Source organism: Brachyistius frenatus, unplaced genomic scaffold (assembly GCF_029030835.1).
Source record: "Brachyistius frenatus isolate BFR_SWC_R1_liver_20210118 unplaced genomic scaffold, ASM2903083v1 Contig_52, whole genome shotgun sequence".
NCBI lineage: Eukaryota > Metazoa > Chordata > Actinopteri > Embiotocidae > Brachyistius > Brachyistius frenatus.
In genome coordinates, this window is record NW_027210651.1 from 2,704,615 (window position 1) to 2,727,500 (window position 22,886).

A 22,886-nucleotide genomic window follows, 5' to 3' on the forward strand; every position below is an offset into this window, starting at 1 on the left:
AGTTTTAATTTATCAAATAAAGTCATGCGAAGTGCAGCAAACAGAATTTTTTTTAATTAAATCAATATGTTTGTCTTTCCACGATTCGTTGTTTCTGTTTCTTCATATAATCCCACACTGACCCCATGATGTCGAGATCAGGACCTTGTAGGGGCCATGCCATCTGTTGCGGGACTCCTTGTTCTTCTGACTGTGTGTTTGGGGTCGATGTCACACTGCAGAATTAATTTAGGACCAGTCAGACGCTGCCCTGCATGATTGATAAGAATGTAAACATCTAAAGTGCTTATAAATTTTGCACAGCCTGTACATCGAGGAGTGTAGGCTGTAAATGCCGTGTTGTTTGGAGCCATGTCCGGAGGAGCTTGAAAAGTATTTAGGTGTGCCTACTTAGGCTGTAGAAGCATACCTGTTTTTAAACTGATTAAAGGGTAAAATTGTGCCAGAGACCAGAGGGAGACTTTCATGCGGTTTAAGCCAAAAGCAAAGCATGCCAGTGATGCCAATTTTGGGCATAGCTCACCCTGTGTTTGATGCTTGGTTACAAGTAATATCTTAAAATATTCACAGTGACCTAGACAGTCTTTGGGTAACAAAATGTCGTCGCTTTGAAACTGTAAAGATGGTTTAATGGTTCTATCTCCTTATCAAAAATGATCAGAAATAGAGATTGCTTTAAATGTCCCCACATTTAGTTAACGTAGGACAGACCTTTATATCTCTGTATATACAGTACATAGTATCACATTGTCCAGAACTCCAAACACTGTCTTTCACTTAAAATACCAGCGGAGGTCTCGTAATATATGTTAATGAAGCCTCTTTGGTTTTGTCTACCTGAACACTGCTACATTTTAACACCAACTATGCTGGATGTGGCTTCTCTATTTTGTCACCAGTAATGGAAGACAAGAGCTACAAGTGATACTCCACTAATCCTCCGCATGACCAGCTGTCAGGCTTTCACTTTTACTTGAACATGCAGCATTATTATGGGAATTCGTAAAAAGGATACTTCAGGCACCAGCCATCATCAGGACCCTCGTCTGAGCTGTGTGCAAAAATACTCAGACCGCCTCTGCCTTTCATTCCTAGTCATTTTGAAATGACACATCAGAATAATGTGTATTAATATCAACGTATAATAGAGCTAACTGTTACATATAATTTTGACCATATAATCCAGATGAGCAGGCAGAGGAAACAGGGAGAGAACAGTTAAGAGTACAACACATTCGAAAATATTAGCTGTAATAGTTGTGTGTTAAGCAAAATCATGTCAGCACCATGTATTAAAGAGTGGTTTCCCCAGCAGGAGTCAGTTTAAACATGAAGGCATTGCACGATGTGCAATATGTTCTGAACAATATGTACTTGACTTTGGGATCAGGGTCACAGCAGGTGAGCTTGAAGCTTTGACAGAAGACATTGGGTTGTGAACTCGTACAGGGGCAGCTTTGCAAGAACAAAACAGATTGTCTTTCCTGAGGCACAATGATATTTTTCTTGAGGTCAAAAGCTCAGTAAACCGTAGTCGGCATTTTTTTCTTAACAAACGTTGACCAGCCCAACACGTAACCTCGGCTAAATCTGCACAGTCTCAGGCTCAGCATGAAAAGTTCTGATCATTTGTATTCTTCTTCTTCACACTGAGTGAACCGTGTGCTTTTCCACCGTACAGTAAATAAGTAATGCATTTAATCTTATTTCTTACGAGCACAAAGAGTGGTGCAATTCAAATCTGACCACTGGGGGTGTGAAAGATTGGTTATTAGAAAGCTTTTTAACTACATCACCATGGCGATATCGGACAGAAGTTGTTTCTCAGTATCAAATAGTGTTTTTATTTGTTTGTTTTGCCTTTACCCTTGCCTGTGTGCTCTTACTACAGTAGCAGGGTTAAATGTGTACGATTCACATGAATTCTGTTAGTCCTTTGACACTTCAGTCCTAGAAGTTGTTGTAGTTACAATATTTGTTTTTAATACAGCAGTGCGCACTGACTTAAACATGCAAACCAGAGAGCCGCACATTGCAGTTTCTGGTTTGGCCTCTCAGCAGGTGCAGTCAGGCGGCTGAAGCACGACACTTTTACTCAGTTGTATCTACATAAGTTGTTTGAAGAAGAGGTTGGAAGTCCTTACTTATCCATCCATAAGCTGAAAAGGCAGAAAGTCGCTGCTGTTTCCACCACATGCTGCATAATATGCGTTTAGAAGTTGCATTTGAATTTGAGGATAATTGTTGCTAATGTACACACCTCCTCAGCATTTTGTAAGCTTCAGTTTGAACAGAGTGTTATTCAGCAAATTGGCAGCGATCCCAGTTGTGTCTCCTGTTTGTGTTATGTAGTTTCATTTTGAGTATCCATTTGACTTTTGTCTCCTTCAGTGTGCTCATTGTTTTAAATCCTTGGAGCTTCTTGTTTTTATATTTTCTATATATAGTGTGGTTCTTGTTTTTCTTCTATATACAGTATAGTGTGATTTATGTACTCTATCTTGTGCAACACAAAACAACTGTTCTCTTAGCACACGTTTTATCTTTTACTTCTTTTTCTCTCACTCTCACACAAACATATAACGTATTAGTTACATTTATTCCCACCTCATTTCACAGCCCATGAATCTGTCCATGGCTGTTCTGATGTGGAGTCAAAGCTGTTTAACACCTTACAGACTATTTTAAAGTTCTCCGATGTTTGATACATTCACCCCTGTTCCTCCCTTCAGCCTACTAACACAGTGTACTTGTGTGTCTGGTTTTATTAATGGGCCCTCACACTGTTTTAAAAAAAAATAATTTTTTATGTTGAACAAGTTGTCAGTTTATAGGAAAGGAAATTATAACAAAGGGTCTAGACACAGTCTGATAGATATGAGAGATTGGAACTTAACATAAAATACCGCATCCTTCTTGAGGACGTATTGTAGGCTGTTCTCATTTTGTAGGTAAAAAAAACAAAAAAATTGTTTTTTACTTCATAGATATTATCGCTGTCATAAAAATGATGCTAGTATTTGTCGCATGGGAGGGCAACCAGTCGCTGTTCTCTCTCGACAACTCGGTTTGGGACAGTCGTCACCTCCTCCTGTCAGGCTGATGTAGCTGCAGCGCTGGCCTCTCTGCTGCATTTCTTTGCCCGTATCTAGCTTAAATATATACAGTACATCTGGTTATCCAAGTCAGTCAGCTGAGTCAAAATATATCCTTGTCCTTGCACTGATACTTTGGGATGCCATTTTCATGGTTGGAAAAGTAGCTCGTTGCAGAACAAGCAAAAAGAAGGTTATTTTTTGCGGCATCTAGAGCGCCCGCCGGCCACCCAGGCAACTCAATTAGCCCGTAGTCCTTCCGGCCACCAACGACATCACTGCACATGTCAAATGACCGAGCTGGTGCCGGAAGGACAACAGATTTTGCAGCTGCATCCAAGTGCCACAGAGAATTATCGAGGATTGTATTGACTGCATTTACCAGCAACGCTGACTGACATCCACATAAGAGGTGGCACATTTCCCATCGAGGTTTCACAATTAAATTGCCAGTAGTTTAATTACTAAAATGCTTCCTCTAGTGTTATATTCATTAGTGTTATTGTTTCTTTCCTTTATCAGTCAGATTGTTTATTAAATGCGATAAGGTGTGTATGTGTGTGTGTCACAGTGGATTCCCCCGACATAGTGGCTCCCTTTTGGCTTTCTAGCTAATGTGTTGTCTTTCTCTCTGTGTCTCTGTCTGTCTGTCTTTATGACTGTGTCTGTCATTTTGGTTTTTCTTGTCCAATTTCCCCCCTTTATTCCCTTTTGTTTTCCTTTTTGCCACGTTTGGCCTGTCATTTATTTCCTTTGCTTTTCATGTGAGTTATTTTGAGCATGTTCTTTGAATGTGTGTCTCCATCCTGCATCCTCCACAAACTGCTTTCTGCCTGTTTTTGAATGTCTGCTTTAAATGTATGTTTGTGTTTGTCTGTGTCTGCTCGTCTCTCCGTCCCTCTATGTCCGTGCATCTCTTTCTTTGTGTCTGTTCTCGTCTTCGTCTGTCTCCCCCCCCCCCCGTCGCTGTCTCCATAATGTCCCCTCCTCCAGCCTTTGTGACTTTGCTGAACGGGGACCAGGCTCAGGATGCCATCCGCTCCCTCCATCACAGCACTGTCCGCGGACGCTTGATCAACGTCACCCTGCAGCCCACCGACTCCCTGCTCTGCCTCACCAACCTGCCCCACACCTTCACCGCCCAGCAGTTTGAGGAGCTGGTGCGCTCCTACGGGAACATCGAGCGCTCCTTCCTGGTGTACAGTGAGCTGACGGGCCATTCCAAAGGATATGGGTTTGTTGAATACATGAAGAAGGACTCTGCTTCGCGTGCCCGCTCGGAGCTGCTGGGCCGGCCTCTGGTACGTTAGAGAACATATTAACCAAAATCTCCTACTGGAAAGAAGTAACTAAAGGATCTTAGAAAGAACTCTTTTAGATGAATACAAAGAATGTATTTTGGTTTCCTGAGCCACAGAGTATTCTCCCATTAGAAGCTGAAACAATTTTATTTTAAATTCAAGTGTAATAGGTTACTGATTTGGACCACTGACCAACAAAAAGCAGGCAGTATTTTTATAGTTTTATATAAATCAAACAAAACTGCTAGCAGCTTGTCTGATTGTATTCAAAGATAAAAGAAAGAAGGATGAGAAAACATTTATTTGAGTGTTTGGTCGAGTTGTTTACTTCCAGAAAACTTGGCTAAAACTTTTAATACTGGATTGATAAAACTGGCACTACAATGGAGAACAGATGATCAGTACAAATGGTTTCACAAGTTTGGTTTCAGTTTGTCACTTGAGTAAAAAGGGGTAAATACCAAAATTATGTGAGAAGAAATGTTGAAAACATCGTCGCCTTTTCTTCATTTTAGTGCACCAGAATCTTTTTTCTGGTTGTTTGAGCAGTGAGAGAATCTGCTCTGATGGAATTGGAGCTCAAGTGCATATGAGTCAGCACTTACAACAGAAAGTGACATAATATTTACACATTTTTTTATGGTGTCCTTGCTGTATTCAAAGAGTGCTCATGACAAAGTGTAGGAGATTGGAGCCAGTGTGAGGATCTTAACAATCCGTGTCACACTTCTGACTGTTTCAGGGGGATCGCTCACTGATGGTGCAGTGGATGGACGTCAACCAGCTGAGCCAGGAGGAGAACCTGCACTCCAAGTGTCTGTGTGTGGACCGACTGCCGCTTGACCTGTGTGACTCTGAAGAACTGACCCAGCTCTTCTCTGAAACGTATAAACCCGTCTTCTGCCAGGTGAGATTCTGAAGCTCTTTGCGTTATAATCGAATCACCCAGAAAGTTAATAATTCTCACAATTTCAGGAAATGTAAAATGTAGAAAAATCAAAGTATGGCAGGAAGTTTAGCAAGTTCACGAATTACCTGACAAAAACATGACATAGGCTGTAGTTTGACACCTTGTTAAAGCAAGATCACATTTGCATAGCAACAGTCACATCTTTTGAAATCTTATAATGTAGCGGAAGCTGTAAATAAAATGTTATTCATGGCTGATGTCACACAAACTCTACAAATGAGGACATATGAAAAGTTCCCTTTGAAATTAATCCCTCCTTCTGCAGGTGCTGATATACATTTCAGCAGTCAGCATCCCTACTGGCCAGCCTCGCAGTATCACTTAGCAACTGTTTCTATGGTGAGGTGTGGCTGGTGTCACAGCATCTCCACCCTTTGACTCCATCCCTCCCACTCTGCTCTCTTTCTGTTTTTTGTTTTGTTTTTGTTTTTTTTGCTCAATTCATCCTGCTCCATTACATCCACTCCTCCCCCACATGCCCATTTAGACATCACTCAATGGGTATCTGTCATCTACTGCAATTCCAGTTTTAGCTCCACCCTTCTGCTCCACTCCCACATAAAAATCAATACACCCACATCATCCTGGTCCCATGATGCTTTGTGGGTGTTTAGCTCATGTTGCTTCACTGTTGCAGAGCCAGCAGGCTTTGACCTATAGTTCAGCGTTTTCTTATGTACAGTACATTATGTGCTTGTGAGTGAGTGTATTATTGCATTTCAGAATGTATGCACTGCGGTACTGACGGCCCAAAGCTTATTAAACCTTGTATAGCATTGAACCCGATTTAGAGACTGCATATACAAGGATATAAAAACAGAAAAGGTGTTATTCAAAAGAGTTATCATAGTACTACTTTACAAACCTGCCTGTTCCAGTCATTGGTTTCCGAAATCCATGTTACAAACTAATTCTAGATTAAGACTGTTAAGATTATCATAGAATACTTTTTCAGCAGTCAGTATACAAAAAATGTGACCATACTTCCCTATATTTATCAACAAGAACTAATACAATATGTATAACATTGGATAAAAGTCAAACAGTCACTTGGAAAGCTACTAAAAATTAAACTTCAGGAATCCATTTGTTTAAAAAAAAAAAAAAAAAACATTTTTAGAGCCTTTCCACCACCACCCACAATTTCTTTTTTTTTTTTTTTCAGTTGTTACCTCATCCTCCACCTCCTTTATGTACTGTGTTGTGAGAGAGTAATGTGCATCTACAGATCTCTCAAAAACGGGTAATATTTAGTATGCACGCTGTGTGCTTTGATTAAACTTTTTTTTTTTTTTTTTTTAAATGTTTCTAGTGGGAAGACAGACCGTACTAAAACCTGCATACAATCAGTATGTTGTATGAATTTGGTGTAAGAGTCTACAGTCATACCGACAGTTCAGTGAGGCTGTACTTTACACACTGTAGTGCTTTTAGCTAAATGCTAAAAGTTAATATTCACACAGTGACATGCTAATGTTGAAGTCTGCATTCAGCTAAAGCTTGTTGGCTGATGTTGGTTTGCTGTAGCTTCTGCAGAAGACTGCTAAGTAGCTTGTCAATTGTGATACGACAGGGGGTACATTTAATTTCAGTGGAAATACAAATATGATGTGAAAAGTGTCACTCCCAGTGCTGTGGGGAAAATCCACTTTTTTCATTCATAGTCCATCATACAGATAAATACATACATTTCATAAATACATTTTCTGGTGGCCTTTTGGTGTTTTAAGATGCCAACGTCCTGGTTTGGTGATATGCAAACGCCGGTACATCTTTATATCTTTAATAATTGAAAAACAATAATGTAGTATCCCTGTTGGTCTTTTCTCATCACACAGGTCAGCGCTTAGCTACCAAGCAGAACAGCGTTTCTACAGCTGTTTCACCGATGGACACTAAAATAGTCCCGATACTTAGAAAACAGGTGATCATCCTTTGCTTGTTGCATATTCATTTGTTTTAAATCATCGCCTAAAGTCTTGCCAGCTCTACTTTGTCTTACATAAACCTTCCTCCTCCTCATCCTCCTCCTCTTCCCTGCATCAGGTAGAACTCAGCCCTCTTGTCACTTTTTCTTTGTTCAGAGTGCACTTAACCTGTGGCCTCGGCCCTCAGCGCTATAATTCTGCAACCCACAAAAGGACCCTCCAGGCAGCACTTTAGCTTGAGTCACCCAGGAGAGATGGAGTGAGGACAGGGTAAAGAATGTCAACCATATTAGAGGGAAGAACAGCAGGATGGTGAGGTAAGAAGGGACGGGAGGCAGGGGACGACGGAGCCGAGAATGCCAGACTTATTAGAGACAGGAAGGAGTGACGGAGGAGAGGGTTGACAGTCTCAGCCCTAATAGAGGGACGGAAGGAGCCGGGAGGAGATGGAGAGATGAGGTGAAGCGGTGAAGAGGCGTCAGTTAAAGTGAGAAGATAGGTAGCAAATACTGTGTGCGGCCATAAATGTAATAAAGATGGCTGCGAGCAAGTTGGAAGATCACATTAATACTCAGTTAGGAGACAAAAAAGAACAAATGTTATCAGTCATAAATATATATATGTCTGTAAAAGGATAAAAGTGTTGGTGCTTTGTGGAGAACCGTAAGGAGGGATGGATGACAGAAATGAGGCACAGATGAAGACAGGTTAGTAAAAAAAAATGTCAGCTTCCTCGCTTATCGTCAGACACATTCACAATCATCACTGCTGTCACAGTTAGTATTGTCACTTTGTACGTGTGTTGTAAGTTGTATACTAAAATCTCAATTAATTATTATCAAAAATATGTGTCAACTATTGGTATGAGCTAAGACTATTATTTGGCAAAGAGAATCTTTTGTGTGGGTTGCCCTACCGTTAATATAACGTAGGTCTCAAGTGGAAGACAAGGTAGTAAACATTTGGATTTAAGTGATGATGGATTTAAAATACTTTACAAAATAAGCTCAGTTAGTTTTGAGTGCAAACATAACTTTTGTTTGTTTACAAGAAAACTACAGAGGGCACCTTCAAGTTTTTGAAAATGAACCAAAGAGGACAGAAATAATGAAGCTCAGTTTTAACAAAAAGTATATTCCGCATAATCATTGTTGCAGAGCTAATCAAAGTCTCTCTGAGTACAATCTTGAGATTCTTGACATAGTTTTTGACCCCCTTCGGTGAAACTCAGTGTTTCAAAGTTTTATTCAAAGGAAGAGTATTTTTAAGACACACGTCATGTTGGATGAAGTCTTCTGCTGGACACAACTCTAATATAAATCTCTGCAAACACAGACTGTTTGATGAATTTCAAGGTTTGAAACTTTTTTCATGCGGGATCACGCGATCGTAAGACTAATGATTTCTTCATTATTTTATCCAGATTCTCCTACTTTTAAATGATCTTTTTTTTAACAATAGTCACACTTAGACCCATTCAGTCTTTCCCTCACTGTCATGTAAACATTCTCACCGTCTGCATCCCTCATAAAGATCTTTACACTTAAGACTTATCACTGTGATAGGTCACGTACCCCTTTCTTCACAGACAGCCGAGACAGAGCTGTCGTGACCTCATCACTCAGTTCAGACAACTGACGTGGCCATCTAAACTGTCTCTCTCTCTCTCACACACACACACACACACACACACACACACACACACACACACACACACACACACACACACACACACACACACACACACACACACACACACGCACACGCACGCCCGCCCATACGTACAAACTGACGGGTGTTCCTCCGGGTCATCCTGCCAGTGACGCAGTCAGCATGTCTTGGCCGGGGACTTGAAGTCAAGAGCTGTCGGACACACTGATTGCGAGCTGAGCATCTTTGGTTTCACCCCTTCACACACACACACTTTCATACACACACACACACTTAGAAATAACACATTTTAGGAGCAGACTGGCCAATTTTCATTTCCATTGTTTTTCAAGAGGCTTTGCAACACCGAGCTTTGAAATCAAAGTCCGACGTGCTCTTTCCTCCTTGGATCTTAACTTCCGCTGACTTTGTGTTTCTGGAAAAAAAATCAGCGTAACTCTCTGACTTGATTAAACAGCCCTCTGACCTTTGGAGAAACTTCCTCACTTTTATTTGTTTTATTGACCCAATTACACTTGCTTTAGGTAATTTCAAACATCCATTAATATGGTGTCCTTTGATGTAAAAATAACTCGAGTTAAACTCGACCAATCAAGTTATTGACATAGCTTTCCAGATTCCATAAACTGCATCAGTGACACATGCTATCTAAATACAACATCTGCATCCATCTTAATGCTTTTTATGATTTAGTTTGTTGGTAAGTTGTTGTTTATCATCTCGGTCAGTTCAGACTACACAATATTCGTGTCTGATAAGATGGTCATTGTGTCAGATTAGGAGAACATAGTCAAAACACTGCACGAATTTATGACCCTAAGACAGATGACAGACTGCATGTTGTCAGATCGTTGTGAAATGTCCCAAATGTTATAGTCAAACTTGATACACGACATGGGAAAAAAGTAATCAATTCTTGTGACAATTTTTGGTTCTGACACCTTTTGTCATTCAGGTCAGGCCATATTACAATGCAAATCAACGGTTGGGAATAACAGTCAACGTGTGTTTGTGATTTGATTTTCAGATTTATAAATGGCAAATCAGAAAGAAAAAAAAACAACACAAGAAGGCTTTGCATTGCAGACTTTTTATTTCAGGAAATTAGTTCCTCTGGTAAGCTGTCAACGTTAAAAAAAAAAAGGAAGTTGTCAACTGCTTTTACAGGAATTATGCAAAAATTCAGGTTCCCTTGAGTGGCACTTGACTTGAGTCATTTGGCAAAGATGATTGATCATGTTGTAAAATTCAGGGCCAGTATGTTTAAGTAGAAGTCAGGTGAGCTCAAAGTAAAATGTTTTTCCTACTCAGGCTGAATCAGAGACTGATTTGCTTTCTCATATTATGCAACAGATTGTTTTATATTTACTCTACATGGTATGCGTTTATCTTTTTTCCAGTGAACAGTATATATAACATAGTAGCTGGTATTCAGGAACAGTGAAGGCCTCACTACACTACTGTGGAGAATAGCAAAATCCATTAACACATCAATCGGATATGTTGAGTCTGAGTGCAGTAATTATAATGTCCATTGTATAAACAGTATAACATACAGTCACCATAAACATCAGTGGAATTTGAAGGGTTGATAATAAGAGTTTGACATATTAATAAATACTGCTCACTTTGGACAGAAACACCTGCTTTATTTCAAGCAGCAGGTTAGTTATTCCAGCATAACTACCTGTTGGCCAAAGCAGGAAGAAGACATGTTAATTAGACTTGACACAAGGAAGGCTAATTGCACATTGAAGAAGGCCAATCTGTTTTTCATTTACATCAAGAATAATTTAGTGGATGAAGTGCCAAATATGTTCAGGTAATTACTCTTACATTTTTCTGATGACACCCTGAGGATAAGGTAGAGCCATGTGACGATAACAACCAGACTCTAAAGGGCTTCCAGTAAAATGTCAAATGTTTTTAACTACCATTAACATTTCAAACACAGTGTTTGATGAATATCTTTTTTTTTAAAGAGAGCCCCTCAGTTTTACGAATATCTTTTGATTTGTGTTCTTTGTCCACTCTTAATGGGAACTAACTTTCCTTGTTTTAGTCGCTATACATTGCAACTCTCAAACTAATGTCCTGGAATTATTGCAGAAGCTAGTGTGTTTTTCTAGGTTTAAATTGAAAACAAAAGTGGTTCATTTATTTGTAGTTCTCTATGAGAATTCGAGAGAACTAAATAACAGCTGGCATTTACAAGGCTCAGACACAGTACACACATTCCTACTTTAAATTTACATAATTGGTTTGTGCAGATCTGAATAATGATTGAATATTATGTATAGTGTGAGTGCAGTTGGAAGAAAAATTTGTGTAGAGAGAAGCTCACTTAGTCTTCGCATCATTACTCACGCATGCACAAACACAGAAGTTGATAGTTTGAAAACCATTTTCACAGAATCCAATTTGAATCCAATATGATATATAATATATATTTCACAGTTTACCACTCCTCTCGTATTTGTTACATGCACCGAGAAATAACGTCAGCAAGTTTATTTGTTTTCCTCCTTGTCTTTTCTGGCTCACATCCTCCATCAGCGTCACTCCCTCCCTCACACTCTTCACTCGTCAGTCACTTAATCAATCAAAGATGTTTTCCTCCCTCACTCCTCTTCCTTTCTCCTCCTCCTCCTCGCATTTTCTCTCATAACCTCCTCACTCCCACTCTACCCTTCTTCCATCCACCCATCCACCCATCCATACATCCATCCATCCATCCATCCATCCACACACTTGTGTTCAGACCGACAGGAACAACAGACAAATGAGCACAGGGGGAGGAAGTGAAGGGCCTCTTGATTGAGCGCTAATGCTAATAGTGTTAAGGCTGAGAAAGTACAAATGCCTTTGTTTCTCGCTGATTCGTGGTCTATTCATTTTTTAAATAGCATTAGATGTTTTAATGCTTTTAGTACATATTCATGTTATTGTGTGGTAATCATTGAAATTGACATGGTTGGCTCACACACTTTAGTGCTAAGACTAGTCGACAGAAAATGAATCGGCAAAAAGGATTCATTCTTAAAGCACAAATCCCAAAGAAGCATCTCGCATATAAAAACTACAAATTCAAAATTTGATTTTGTAGACCAATCAGTTAATCACGTTAATAATCTGCAGAAAAAAAATCTTTGATGACAATGATTTTAGTTGTAGTCCTTGTATACAGCTACATGCTGTTGCTGGTTGATTTCTCCCTCCAGCTGCCTGGACTCCATCAGTCTGATTTCCTCTTAGCTATAAATGCCATGACATCTCTTTTGTGGTGGAATATGTGTACTCATATCTCTACAATACTGTTTTCTGCTACATTTTGTTCTGTATAACCCTTTTTCAAATCATTATTATTGCTCTCACTAAAGAAATCCTTCACTTGTTCTTGGCTTCATTGGCTGAGTACCTTCAAGAGCAGTACAAAAGGAGCCATTCATTTATAGAGATAGTCAACATGTGGCTGAGACTGCTATTACTATCACTGCAAAAATGTGAATGGAATGTAGATTCTTGGACTCAGTTGAAATTACATTAATTCTCAACAAGTCCTTCAGCCCATACCGTCGTATAGGTTGTTCGTTTCTGCCCTCAAATACGACCCACAGGAGTGTTTCCTAAACTAAGGCCCCCGGTTAAGTTTAGGCACAAAAAAAAAACCTTGGTTAAGGAAAGATGATAGTTTGGGTTAAAATGATGACTTAAACAGTGTTGTGCCTTAAACCTACTAATTTCCTTAAGTTATGCAACCTTTATCGTCATTGGAACAGTAAATGCAGTTTAAAAAAAATATCCCGACTTGTAACAAGATGCCATTTTCATTACTAGAGGTTCCACATCACGCTTGTGTGAGCTGCATGTTGGACCACGATGGGCTTCCAAAGTTTTAGTTTTGTCATAAAAATAATTTGTGTACACTTCCTGTGCAGTGATGGTCAAACATCCAAGTGAGATTTTAAATGGTCTTAAATAGTGGACACATCCTTTGAAAGCACTGCTTGTGCATTTCTTTTTTCAATATTTCAATTTAATTGAGCCACAACTAACAATAGGTCAAATGTGTTTTAACCAAAAGCCATTAGCTCTTAGCCATTGTCATTATCCTGTAGCAGGCATTAGCTTTAAGCTATTAGCCGGCCTGCATTATTTAGCTTCTCCTCAGACAATGGAGAAGTCAATCTTCTTTGAAAGTAATGTTACGGGTGAGCTGCACACTCAGGCCTTAAGATCCATTTATTGACCAGTGACCATAAAGATGTGATCAACATTTGTCCCATTATCTTTGTATGTTAGAAAAAGACGAGATTTTACAGAGCTGTCAATATTTAGGTTGCTTCTACACAGACTTGGAAACTTTTGATGGGTTGTGTGTGTGTGTGTGTGTGTGTGTGTGTGTGTGTGTGTGTGTGTGTGTGTGTGTGTGTGTGTGTGTGTGTGTGTGTGTGTGTGTGTGTGTGTGTGTGTGTGTGTGTGTGTGTGTGTGTGTGTGTGTGTGTGTGTGTGTGTGTGTGTGTGTGTGTCCCTGGAGCAGTGCAGAGTGAACAAGAGAATATATCTTTTACTTGATGTCATTTTTTTTGTATCTATCCTTTGTGACAGAAGGAGCTGAGACAAGCGCTTTTACCTCCACGACAGCACCGTGTTAACTGTCAGTTTACTGTCCGTCAGCCACAAAACACACACTGGAAGTCGAAGTGTATTGGTTCTCGTTCAGAGATACATTTCTTAGGCTAAAAGTCTCATAAAACATTTAGGGGATGAGAAGTCTTGTGCGGGTGACACCCTTTTAAGTCGAATGCGTCACCATGGTAACTTGGGCTGCAAAGACACCCTGCTTTGGAGAAGGTTGTGATTTTTCCATCGAAACCTAACATACAAAACACCCTACCAGTCAGCTATTTTGATACATGATATCGCTGTACCTAGATGTTGCCAGGAATTTGGTGCAAAATGGGTCCGACCTTGTTTGCGTGCCCTGATGATTTATGAAAAGATAGAACAAATGAAAGCAGAACTTTCAAAAATCTGGTGAGAAAAAGAAGGCTTCTATTAAGCAGCGGGCCGCTGATATTGGATGATAAGAAGTGAGTAGATTTCCTCTTGCATACTGAGGGAGAGACAAAAAAAAAAATCCACTTTAAAACGCATTCAGTTCATTAATATTCTTGATGATAACGCCTCTGGTGGTGGCGTTTTAGTTTTGTATTCGGGCAGATAACTGTTGAAGTCTGAAAGCAGAAAATGGGCAATTGACATCAGCTTTTGGTGTCAGTTAATCAGACGTTAGGTTGATTGAACAATCACATGACAAAACCATCTGTCATAGATGAGGCAGAAATCCATTTCACAGTTGTTCCAAAAGTTTGTTGTTGTTCTTCTCTTCACTGCTGACAACAACGGATAGCACTGACGGTGTAGCCATTTTTACCCACAGTAGTTTAATTGGGCCCATTTGCCCCCGAATGAAAGGCTCCACTGATGCACTTCAGATCATCCATCCGTTGTCTGTACTTGCTTATTATCTCAGGGTTTCACAGTACTGAATCCTCTCCAAACATGCTGTGTGAGGGGTGACGTACAGCCTGGACAGATTATTCTTGCTTGAGGAAACAAAAATCCAAGCTGTCTGTGAGAAGACAGTACGAACCTCTGATGGACACTTGTTCAAAATGATCAGGTAACATGTTGGTACGGCTGCCTGGAATGGCAAATCTGTTAGTTTGTTAAGTAGTTTTGGATATTTCCTGTGATCTAACAGGAACAAAAACCAAAGAGTGGAAGCCAGGAGGGTCCTCACATTTTAATCAGACACTTCAACAGCTGACGAAAGACATTAGCTTTTGTATATAGCCCTGATAAATGATCATAACCCTAGTAATAACTGGATTAGCTCAAAGAAGTTGTGCTCCAGTAACATATACAGTATAAAACAGATATTGCAAAGGTAACAGAATATGAAGCTGTGAAACAGTGAAGGCGTAATTAAACTTTTCTTGGAGGCAGGGCTGCTGCAGGACATAAATAATTGTATCATTACACTGACAGAAGAGATCTTTTTTTCCTGTTCACAGCACATCATGTGTATATAGAAGTAGCTGGAAAATACCAATTTTGTGATGTTGTCTCTTCACCAAAGGTGGAGAAAAACAATTTGGCAGCACTAGTTGTATAACTGGGAAAATCTTCTTTATTTCACCAAAAACCACATTCTTCTGAGTTGTTGTTTTGTCCCTTTTGACAGTAAAAAAAAAAAAAAAAAAAAAAAAAAGCAAATGAAAAAGCAGTCTTATTGATAGGAAAATCTGTTAAAGAATGGGACATAGTGACTTTTCTTTTGTTGAGAGGTTACTATAAGCTGTAGGCTTAATTAAAACGTCAGTTGTCATTTTTATTTTCTGTCTCCCAGCTTGCTCAGGACGAGGGCAGCCCGGTGCGAGGTTTTGGTGTGGTGGAATATGAGAGCGCAGAGCAGGCAGAGGCCGTGCTGATAGAGATGGACCGAACCCTGGTGGGAGGACAGGAGGTCCGTCTGTCACTCTGTACCCCCGGCACCTCAGGGAGAAGCACCTTGGCTGCACTCATTGCTGCCCAGGGTATGGTGAGTATATTACGAAAAAAAACACGAGACCAGCGTCACATCACAGGCACATAAAACAGTATACTGTACATACTGATTTGATGTTAACCTCTCTGTTCAGATGTCAAAAGAGAAATATTAGAACAATAATCACAATGGTTCACTGGCCACCTGAACTAAATGTAGCATGAGTGCAGATTGTTGCTGTAGCTCATATTTTGTCTCAAGTAATTCATTATTTGGTCGATACAACACCAATAAACAGTATACAATGTCCATTACAGTATCGCAGAGCCTGCAGTGTTATCAGTTGTTAGTCTAAAACTAAAGGGTATTATATTTACTGCCATGTAGGACAAAGACAAACATCAAAAATATTTTGTTTAAGCTGAAACCAACAAATTATAATTTTCTGTTCACTCAATCATTACAGCTCTAGTGTAGATATGTCACTGAGATTATCCACGCTATTCTTTTATTAAAGTTGATCTACAACCTTATCCAGAAGGATAATTAACCTACACTAAAGCGTGTAATACACCTGCATTGTGCAATTTAAAATAAATCTGGGTTGACTTGTTGTCTCCCAGGTGAAAGTCCTGTGTTTGTTCCTTCCAACCACCCCTGACCTCCCTACATTATCATTCTTTGTACTTTTTCCACATTTTTAGGCACTTGTCATGCTTCGGTGAGACAAAACACGACACTGACACAGTATTTGTCTCCTAAATAAGGACTCTTTGCCTGTGTTAATATCCTATCTATATGAATAAACTTCAGATAGCACATAATGTATGTACATGTGATCGCTGTAAACAGACTGAAACATTTCCTCTTATATTTTATGCCATAATTTGATTCTTTTTGCAAATCTTTTGTGGTTACTTACTTGGTGTTGACTCACAGCTAACTCACATGAAATGTGTCACATCCAAGCAGAATACTGTTTGTGACTTTATGGCAGTAAACTGGTCACAAGTTACAGCAAACTCAGTGCAGCTTTGACTTCCTTTCTGGGGAACTCAGAGTTAAGCAGCCAGTATTCTTCATCAGACCTATTTGTCAGATGATCGAGCAGCTAAAAAACAAAGACAAAGATGGAATAAAGATGCATAGAAACATCTTCTCCTAACTTTAAAAACATAATGCTGCATCACCAAAACATTGGACTTCCCAGACAAACAAGCAGACATTTTCACAGCTACATCTGATCGTGAAGCTGGTGCCCGGTAGTTATTGCATATCCAGTGTTGAGATATACCGAGGTTTGACATGGTGCACATGCACGGACACCCTCCGGCTGAACTAGTCTTTGTAGCTGTGATATCCCTCCTACACAGTGCTGTGGTAGCAGAGAGACACTGACATGATAATTATAGTTGTATAGACTGATTGGGCTCCTCCACTGTCTCCTGCTGCCTGAAATAAACCTAACTCGCGGCTCGCGACACAGAATGACACTCATACATGTACATATTCAAATATATGCACAGCAGTCTATCACACACTGAATGTAAATAGAAGTGAGTTTCAGTCAGTTGTTTCGTGGGTACATGGATTTATATAGAACTATATACTACTACTCAGGAGCAGTATTTGGGTACAGAAGTGGTCCCAATGCGTTCGTAATCAAATTCAACCACCAAGAGCACCAAGAGGTTTGTAGGTGTAAGGTAGCCAGAGGGACAGATGATGTGGAGCATGGCTAGTATTCATATTGATATTCAGGTCTTAAAATACCACTGTACAGGCTCAAAATATTGCATCCAAAAAGATGACATCTTGCATTAACAGATGAGCCCCAAATGTCGAGATGCATTCTCGGCTGGTTTCTTTAACTGCTTTCATTGAGTCTTTGTCTGTGAGTGTCTGTAGAGGAGAGTCGTTTACAACAGTGTCGCTAACAACGTTAATGCACTAAATATCTGCATTTAAAGTATTGTAAAAAGGTGCATACATTATAACATTATAACATACTGTATGTGCAGTCATAGTTTGAATATGACTCTCCATTGAGCCCAATTAACTCCAATAATCCAAAATTGACAATGGCATATAATTACAGTATTGTTAATCATTTGGGAAGTGTTTGGCACATTTCCTTGAGCGATCTATAAACTTTGGCACGAAGTTCAACAATGTTCTTCTTTTGAAATAATATTTTCATGTGAATTGCAGGTTTACAGTTGAGTATTATCCCCACGGGCCAGAGAAAACTTCTGCCGCCTCCTGTTTAAATATTGTAGCTTACATTATGTAGCTGATGGAGGGCTTCCATGAAGTCAGAGTTTGTTACCTGTAGCATTTCACTGTGACACTGCTAACCTACTTTCCTCCAATTTCTTCTACACACTGACCAACATTTATATTAGACCAACACAGATGCTATAAATGATTCCTTTTTAAATTCTAACAGCTACACTACCTCTCTGGATTTTTAAATAAAATTAATTTTAACAGCTATATTTTCTCTTGTAGCTGTTGCAGAGCGTGAATTATCAGAAGCAGGTAAATAGGTTGCATCTTTGAAGGATGTAGTGGAAATTATAGGTTGAAAAGCAAAGCAGGAACATGACAGAGTCTGTGTTGCAACAAAGAGGATAAAATGGCACTGAGAGAAAATGTGTTTCTGAATAAATTGGGAGAGGAAGATGGGGGAGATGTGAGGAGGAATGGAGACATAAACACAATGGAAGATAGGGAAGGGATGTAATTGAGAAAACAGCCAGAAGAGAGAAGGAGAAGGAACAGGTGGAGCGACAGAAAGCATGTGAACCTGTGACGACTGCCAGGTTAAAAAAGTATCCCGAGGTTCTTTCAGGATTACTGCAGTGAATGTGTACAGCCAGTAAAAGAAACACCAGACCTTCAGAAAGAGATCAAGACCTACCCCTGGCTACAGTTCTCTGAGGCAATTCTCTCATTTCTCCAGTTAGTGAATGTGAGTGTGAATGCCGAGGACCAGATGGCCTCCTCCTCCCTCCTCCTTTCTTCTCTCTCCATCCTTCTTATGCGATACTTCTCGCCTTCCCTTCTTCGCGGCTCCCTTACCTCCCTGGCATGAATGTGAGTGAGTGTGTGTGTGTGTGTGTGTGTGTGTGTGTGTGTGTGTGTGTGTGTGTGTGTGTGTGTGTGTGTGTGTGTGTGTGTGTGTGTGTGTGTGTGTGTGTGTGTGTGTGTGTGTGTGTGTGTGTGTGTGTGTGTGTGTGTGTGTGTGTGTGTGTGTGTGTGTGTGTGTGAGTGTGTGGGTGTGTGGCTGGATTTTGTGCCAGTAGCCAAACAGACTGATACATGCTGACATTTCCACCAGCAAAAAGATAAGAAATGAGAGAGCTCTCCTCCTCCCCCTCCACCTCCTCTTCCCCATCCTCGTCCTCCTCCGCCTCCTCCTCTTCCTCCTCCTCCTCCTCCTCCTCCTCTTCCTCTTCCTCTTCCCTTGAAAAACGCTGTTAGCTATGACTGGCCTTGTTCAACACCAGCACACACATGCACACTCACAAACGCCAGCTTTTCCTGCTATAACACACAAACACACATAGTGTATGCATCCACCAGACTCTCCTCATCCTCTCTCGCCGACAGGATGAAGTCAAACCCACTCCATCCCCCGTCAGTAATGCTCCCTCTTCCGGGATGTGACAGGGAGGAAACAAGGTTGACTTGAGCTGAAGTCAAGCCGTAGCCCCGGGGCAGACGAGGAGGAAATATCACCATCCTGCTAATGTTGTTTTAAATAGCCGTGTCTTTGGGCCAGCCAGCGAGTGCTGCCGCCACGCTGTCAGCGCTGAGGAGGATCTACCAGAGCCAGGGCTGCTCCATTCTGTTTAACGCAATCTAATTCAATAGGATTTCATTTGAGTCTGTTCAATTAAATTTCCTCGGCGTAATGAGTGATTGAATTCTTATTTGGGAATGTGCCTTACAGTATGTCTTTTGATTAGACACAAGTCAGCAGAGATCTGTTTAGTTCCAGGAAATTCAGCTCATGTCAAATTAGATAGAAGCTTTACTGGTAACAGGGGAATCACTCGCAGCGTAAGAAGCCTCTGATGGTGTTTCATGGGAGGGAAGAGCTGACATACAGCATTAAACAAAAGCATTCTGCAGACTGACAACTGAGCTGCAGCTCAAGGCTGAAAACAAGGCTGTAACCAGGGCGGCAGTGGAGGCTAAATCTATCTAACGTTCAGTAGAAATATGTAGGACATATTGAAGGGAACACCATAAACCAGGTAGGTAGTTATGTGCTGTTGAGTTGGCCTTAAGTCATGTTTACGCGATATTGTTTTAACCGTTCCATTTATCAGCTTTGTTGCTGCTTTATAGATTGAGTTTAAGCTTAACTTGTATTCCCACGATATTAAGTAAAACCACTACCTCTGTTAACATAATGCAAGTTTGAACAATGCTCGATGCTCTGCCGGATCCTTGAAAAGCAGGCTTTTTAATATTTGTTGGGCATAACGAGTGGATGAGGAGAGAGGAGACAGAAAAGAAGAAGCTCAGGAAGCAGCAGTGCAGACAGGAACACGGAGAAAGGAAGAAAGGTGCAAATGATTCAAGATTGAAGAGACTAAAAGAAACAAAACAATCAGCCTTGAAGTGAGGTGGCAATAGAGACTACAAACTCAGAGGGCAGAAGAATGGTTTGTTTTATTCATATTTTCAAGATATAATCAAAATCCAACCGAATTGAAAATACAAGATTGAAACCTTTGTTGCATCTCAAATGCCACCGTTTCTCCCCTTGATGTCCTTATTGAATGTCTTTCCACTCTCAGACGGTCAAGAAGGTTGAAAAATGCAACAATAACCATTTTAGACATTTTAAAGAAAAATGTCTTGTATTTCTACATAAGCCCAACACAAGCCACAAAATTAAATCTTAAAATGCTGCCCTTTGATCACATCCTTGAAGTGGTGTACATTTGTGTGAGTTTAAAAGACTCTCTCCCAAACTATGTGTGCTAAACTACTTTTGTAACAATAGAAATGAGTGCAAATGTAGTCTTTTTACACACACAATATGTGGCTTGCAAAATATGTCACAGTGTTCAGTCTACCACACACAACAAGATTTGACACCAAGTCTCGGAAGTTATATTTGCTTCTCTCTTCTCTCCCGAACAATATCATATGTAAGCTGGTCATAAGATTGTCTTGTGTTTATTTACTTGTAGTGTGGTTTCTCTTATTTATATCTTAGCCAGATTGCGACAGATTGGAAGAAATGGCTCCGTTTTTTCCAGACATGGTGCCAACTTGTAGAATTGGCAGAGAGCATACGTTGTGCATGTCTGAAAGGTGGCCTCTAGTTTTTGTCGAGTCTCATTTTCCTCCCAACTGTTCTTTCCCCCCATCCTCTGTTTCTCTAACAGCTCTGTCCTCTTTTTTTCTTTTGTCTCCCGGATCAGCTCCCCTCTGCTGACATCGCAGGCATATCCTGATGATGTAAACTAGTGTAACAATTACTGCAGCCATCAGGGGCTCCGAATGACAAGATCAAAACACATACTGTACTACACACACACACACACACACACACACACACACACACACACACACACACACACACACACACACACACACACACACACACACACACACACACACACATACATACATATTTTCCATCTTTTCATCCACCAACTTGTTTTGTGTGTGTTTGTGTGTCCTCTCCAGATTCTGAGTAACAGGAAAGGTTTACTACCAGAACCAAACCTGGCTCAGCTGTTGACCAGTATGACGAACCCTGCTGCCCTGCAGATCCTCATGAGACCGTACCACACCGGCAAAAGAGGAGGTAGGACTACACATTACGGTCACAAGTGCTGCTGCATGGAGCACCAATAACTGTTTGATTAAATTTCAAGTCATTAAAACTAAACGCAAGTTATAATTAATGCATGTTGAATTTGTAATATTCCAAATATTTTTGAATGCTTTCATTATATACATACATAGTCGACTGTACCACACATATTGAATTTCATGTACTATACAACACCTGGGGCTATTTCTTCATGTGTGAAGTTCAAGGGCAACAACTGAGCGTTGGCCGAGTGGTGATTTCATCACATGCTGAAGAAAGAACTGAAATGGATGGGAGTGTACGAGACACGGATGTTGATTCATATCACAACTGATGCGAACAGATGACATGTACAACACAAGGACAGCAGTGTGACTCTTAGAAAATAATAACAATAGGTACAGGGAGGGTCAGGCCTCAGCCAGTGTATCTACACACTGTCAAAATGATGATCAGTGACCTATAATAAACAATTATATCAAAATAGCAATGTTTTAAAATGAATGAATGTACAACAGGTGAAGAATAAAGACATTTAGACAAATATAGAACTGTGATGATGTTAAAGGATATAAATCTGTAACAGAACTGTGACAGAACAGTCAAACATGTCAAACAGACTTCCTGGTTGAAAACTCAAAAGTTCTGTGATGTGATGGCTCACAGATTCTGAATTTGAAGCCCCCACAAGCATTGTTGACATCTCAAAACATCTCTTTTTTGTGGGGGTGCGTAGATTTTGTCTGCAGCCAGTTCTTTTGTTAAAGTGCAACTTAAAACTTCAAGAAGTTCGTCAAATTTGCAATCGCACTGCACATTTTGAATCATCTTTAAAATCTGAAGTCCAATCAGTGTCCTAAACTCATCATTTGAACAATCTTTCCACTCCTACTGGGCTTGGCTGATAATCAGAGATACACTGTGCGAGTCGGTCCCGCTGCCAAACCCTCCTATATACAGTACTGCAATCACCTCCTCGACCACTTCATTATTTGATGAATGGCTAATCAGGTATTAAAATGAAATCGTGTGACATTAGCGGAACAAATGAGAACAGGAAGGAGAGACGATGGGAGGGGTGGGGGAGCTCTCTTAAAGAAGAGCACGCACAATTAAAGTCTAAAATTAGGACCTTGATTAAATGTTAAACTTTCCCTACCTATTCTGGAGGAAGCTACCATTAACATAGAAGCTTACATTTATTATGAGGAAGCCTTGCGAGTCGGCGGTAACACGCATGCACACAAAAGCCAAAGAAAGGGAGCGGACGTGACCAAATTATTGCTGATATGAATCCCAAAAAGAAAAAGTGAACAAAATCCTTTTGTATTTCTGCGATTTTCACACTTACTAAGTTGTATTACTTACAATCAGAAAATGTCAGTCACACCAACTTTTTGTTGACTACTCAACGACTCTTTTTCAACACTAGCTCAATTTAAATAATTCAGTACTACAAAGACGACGGCAGGTGTTGAAATAGTAAAAAATAGAGAAAAAAACTTCCTCTGCACTTCATCAAC

At 40.2% G+C, this 22,886-nt stretch overlaps 1 protein-coding gene across 3 annotated transcripts in view; it reads left to right on the forward strand.

The window, feature by feature from the left end:
• The window catches only part of raver2 (ribonucleoprotein, PTB-binding 2), a 71,131-nt gene that overhangs the window by 37,371 nt on the left and 10,874 nt on the right, over positions 1-22,886 (forward strand). For 2 of the 3 annotated variants that reach the window (XM_069704819.1, XM_069704821.1), the window contains 4 exons: positions 4,089-4,396; positions 5,139-5,303; positions 15,381-15,572; positions 21,234-21,354. In XM_069704819.1, the coding sequence (XP_069560920.1) occupies positions 4,089-4,396; positions 5,139-5,303; positions 15,381-15,572; positions 21,234-21,354 (786 nt within the window). The remainder of the gene's footprint in view (positions 1-4,088; positions 4,397-5,138; positions 5,304-15,380; positions 15,573-21,233; positions 21,355-22,886) is intronic. The other variant, XM_069704820.1, reaches the window with a different exon arrangement.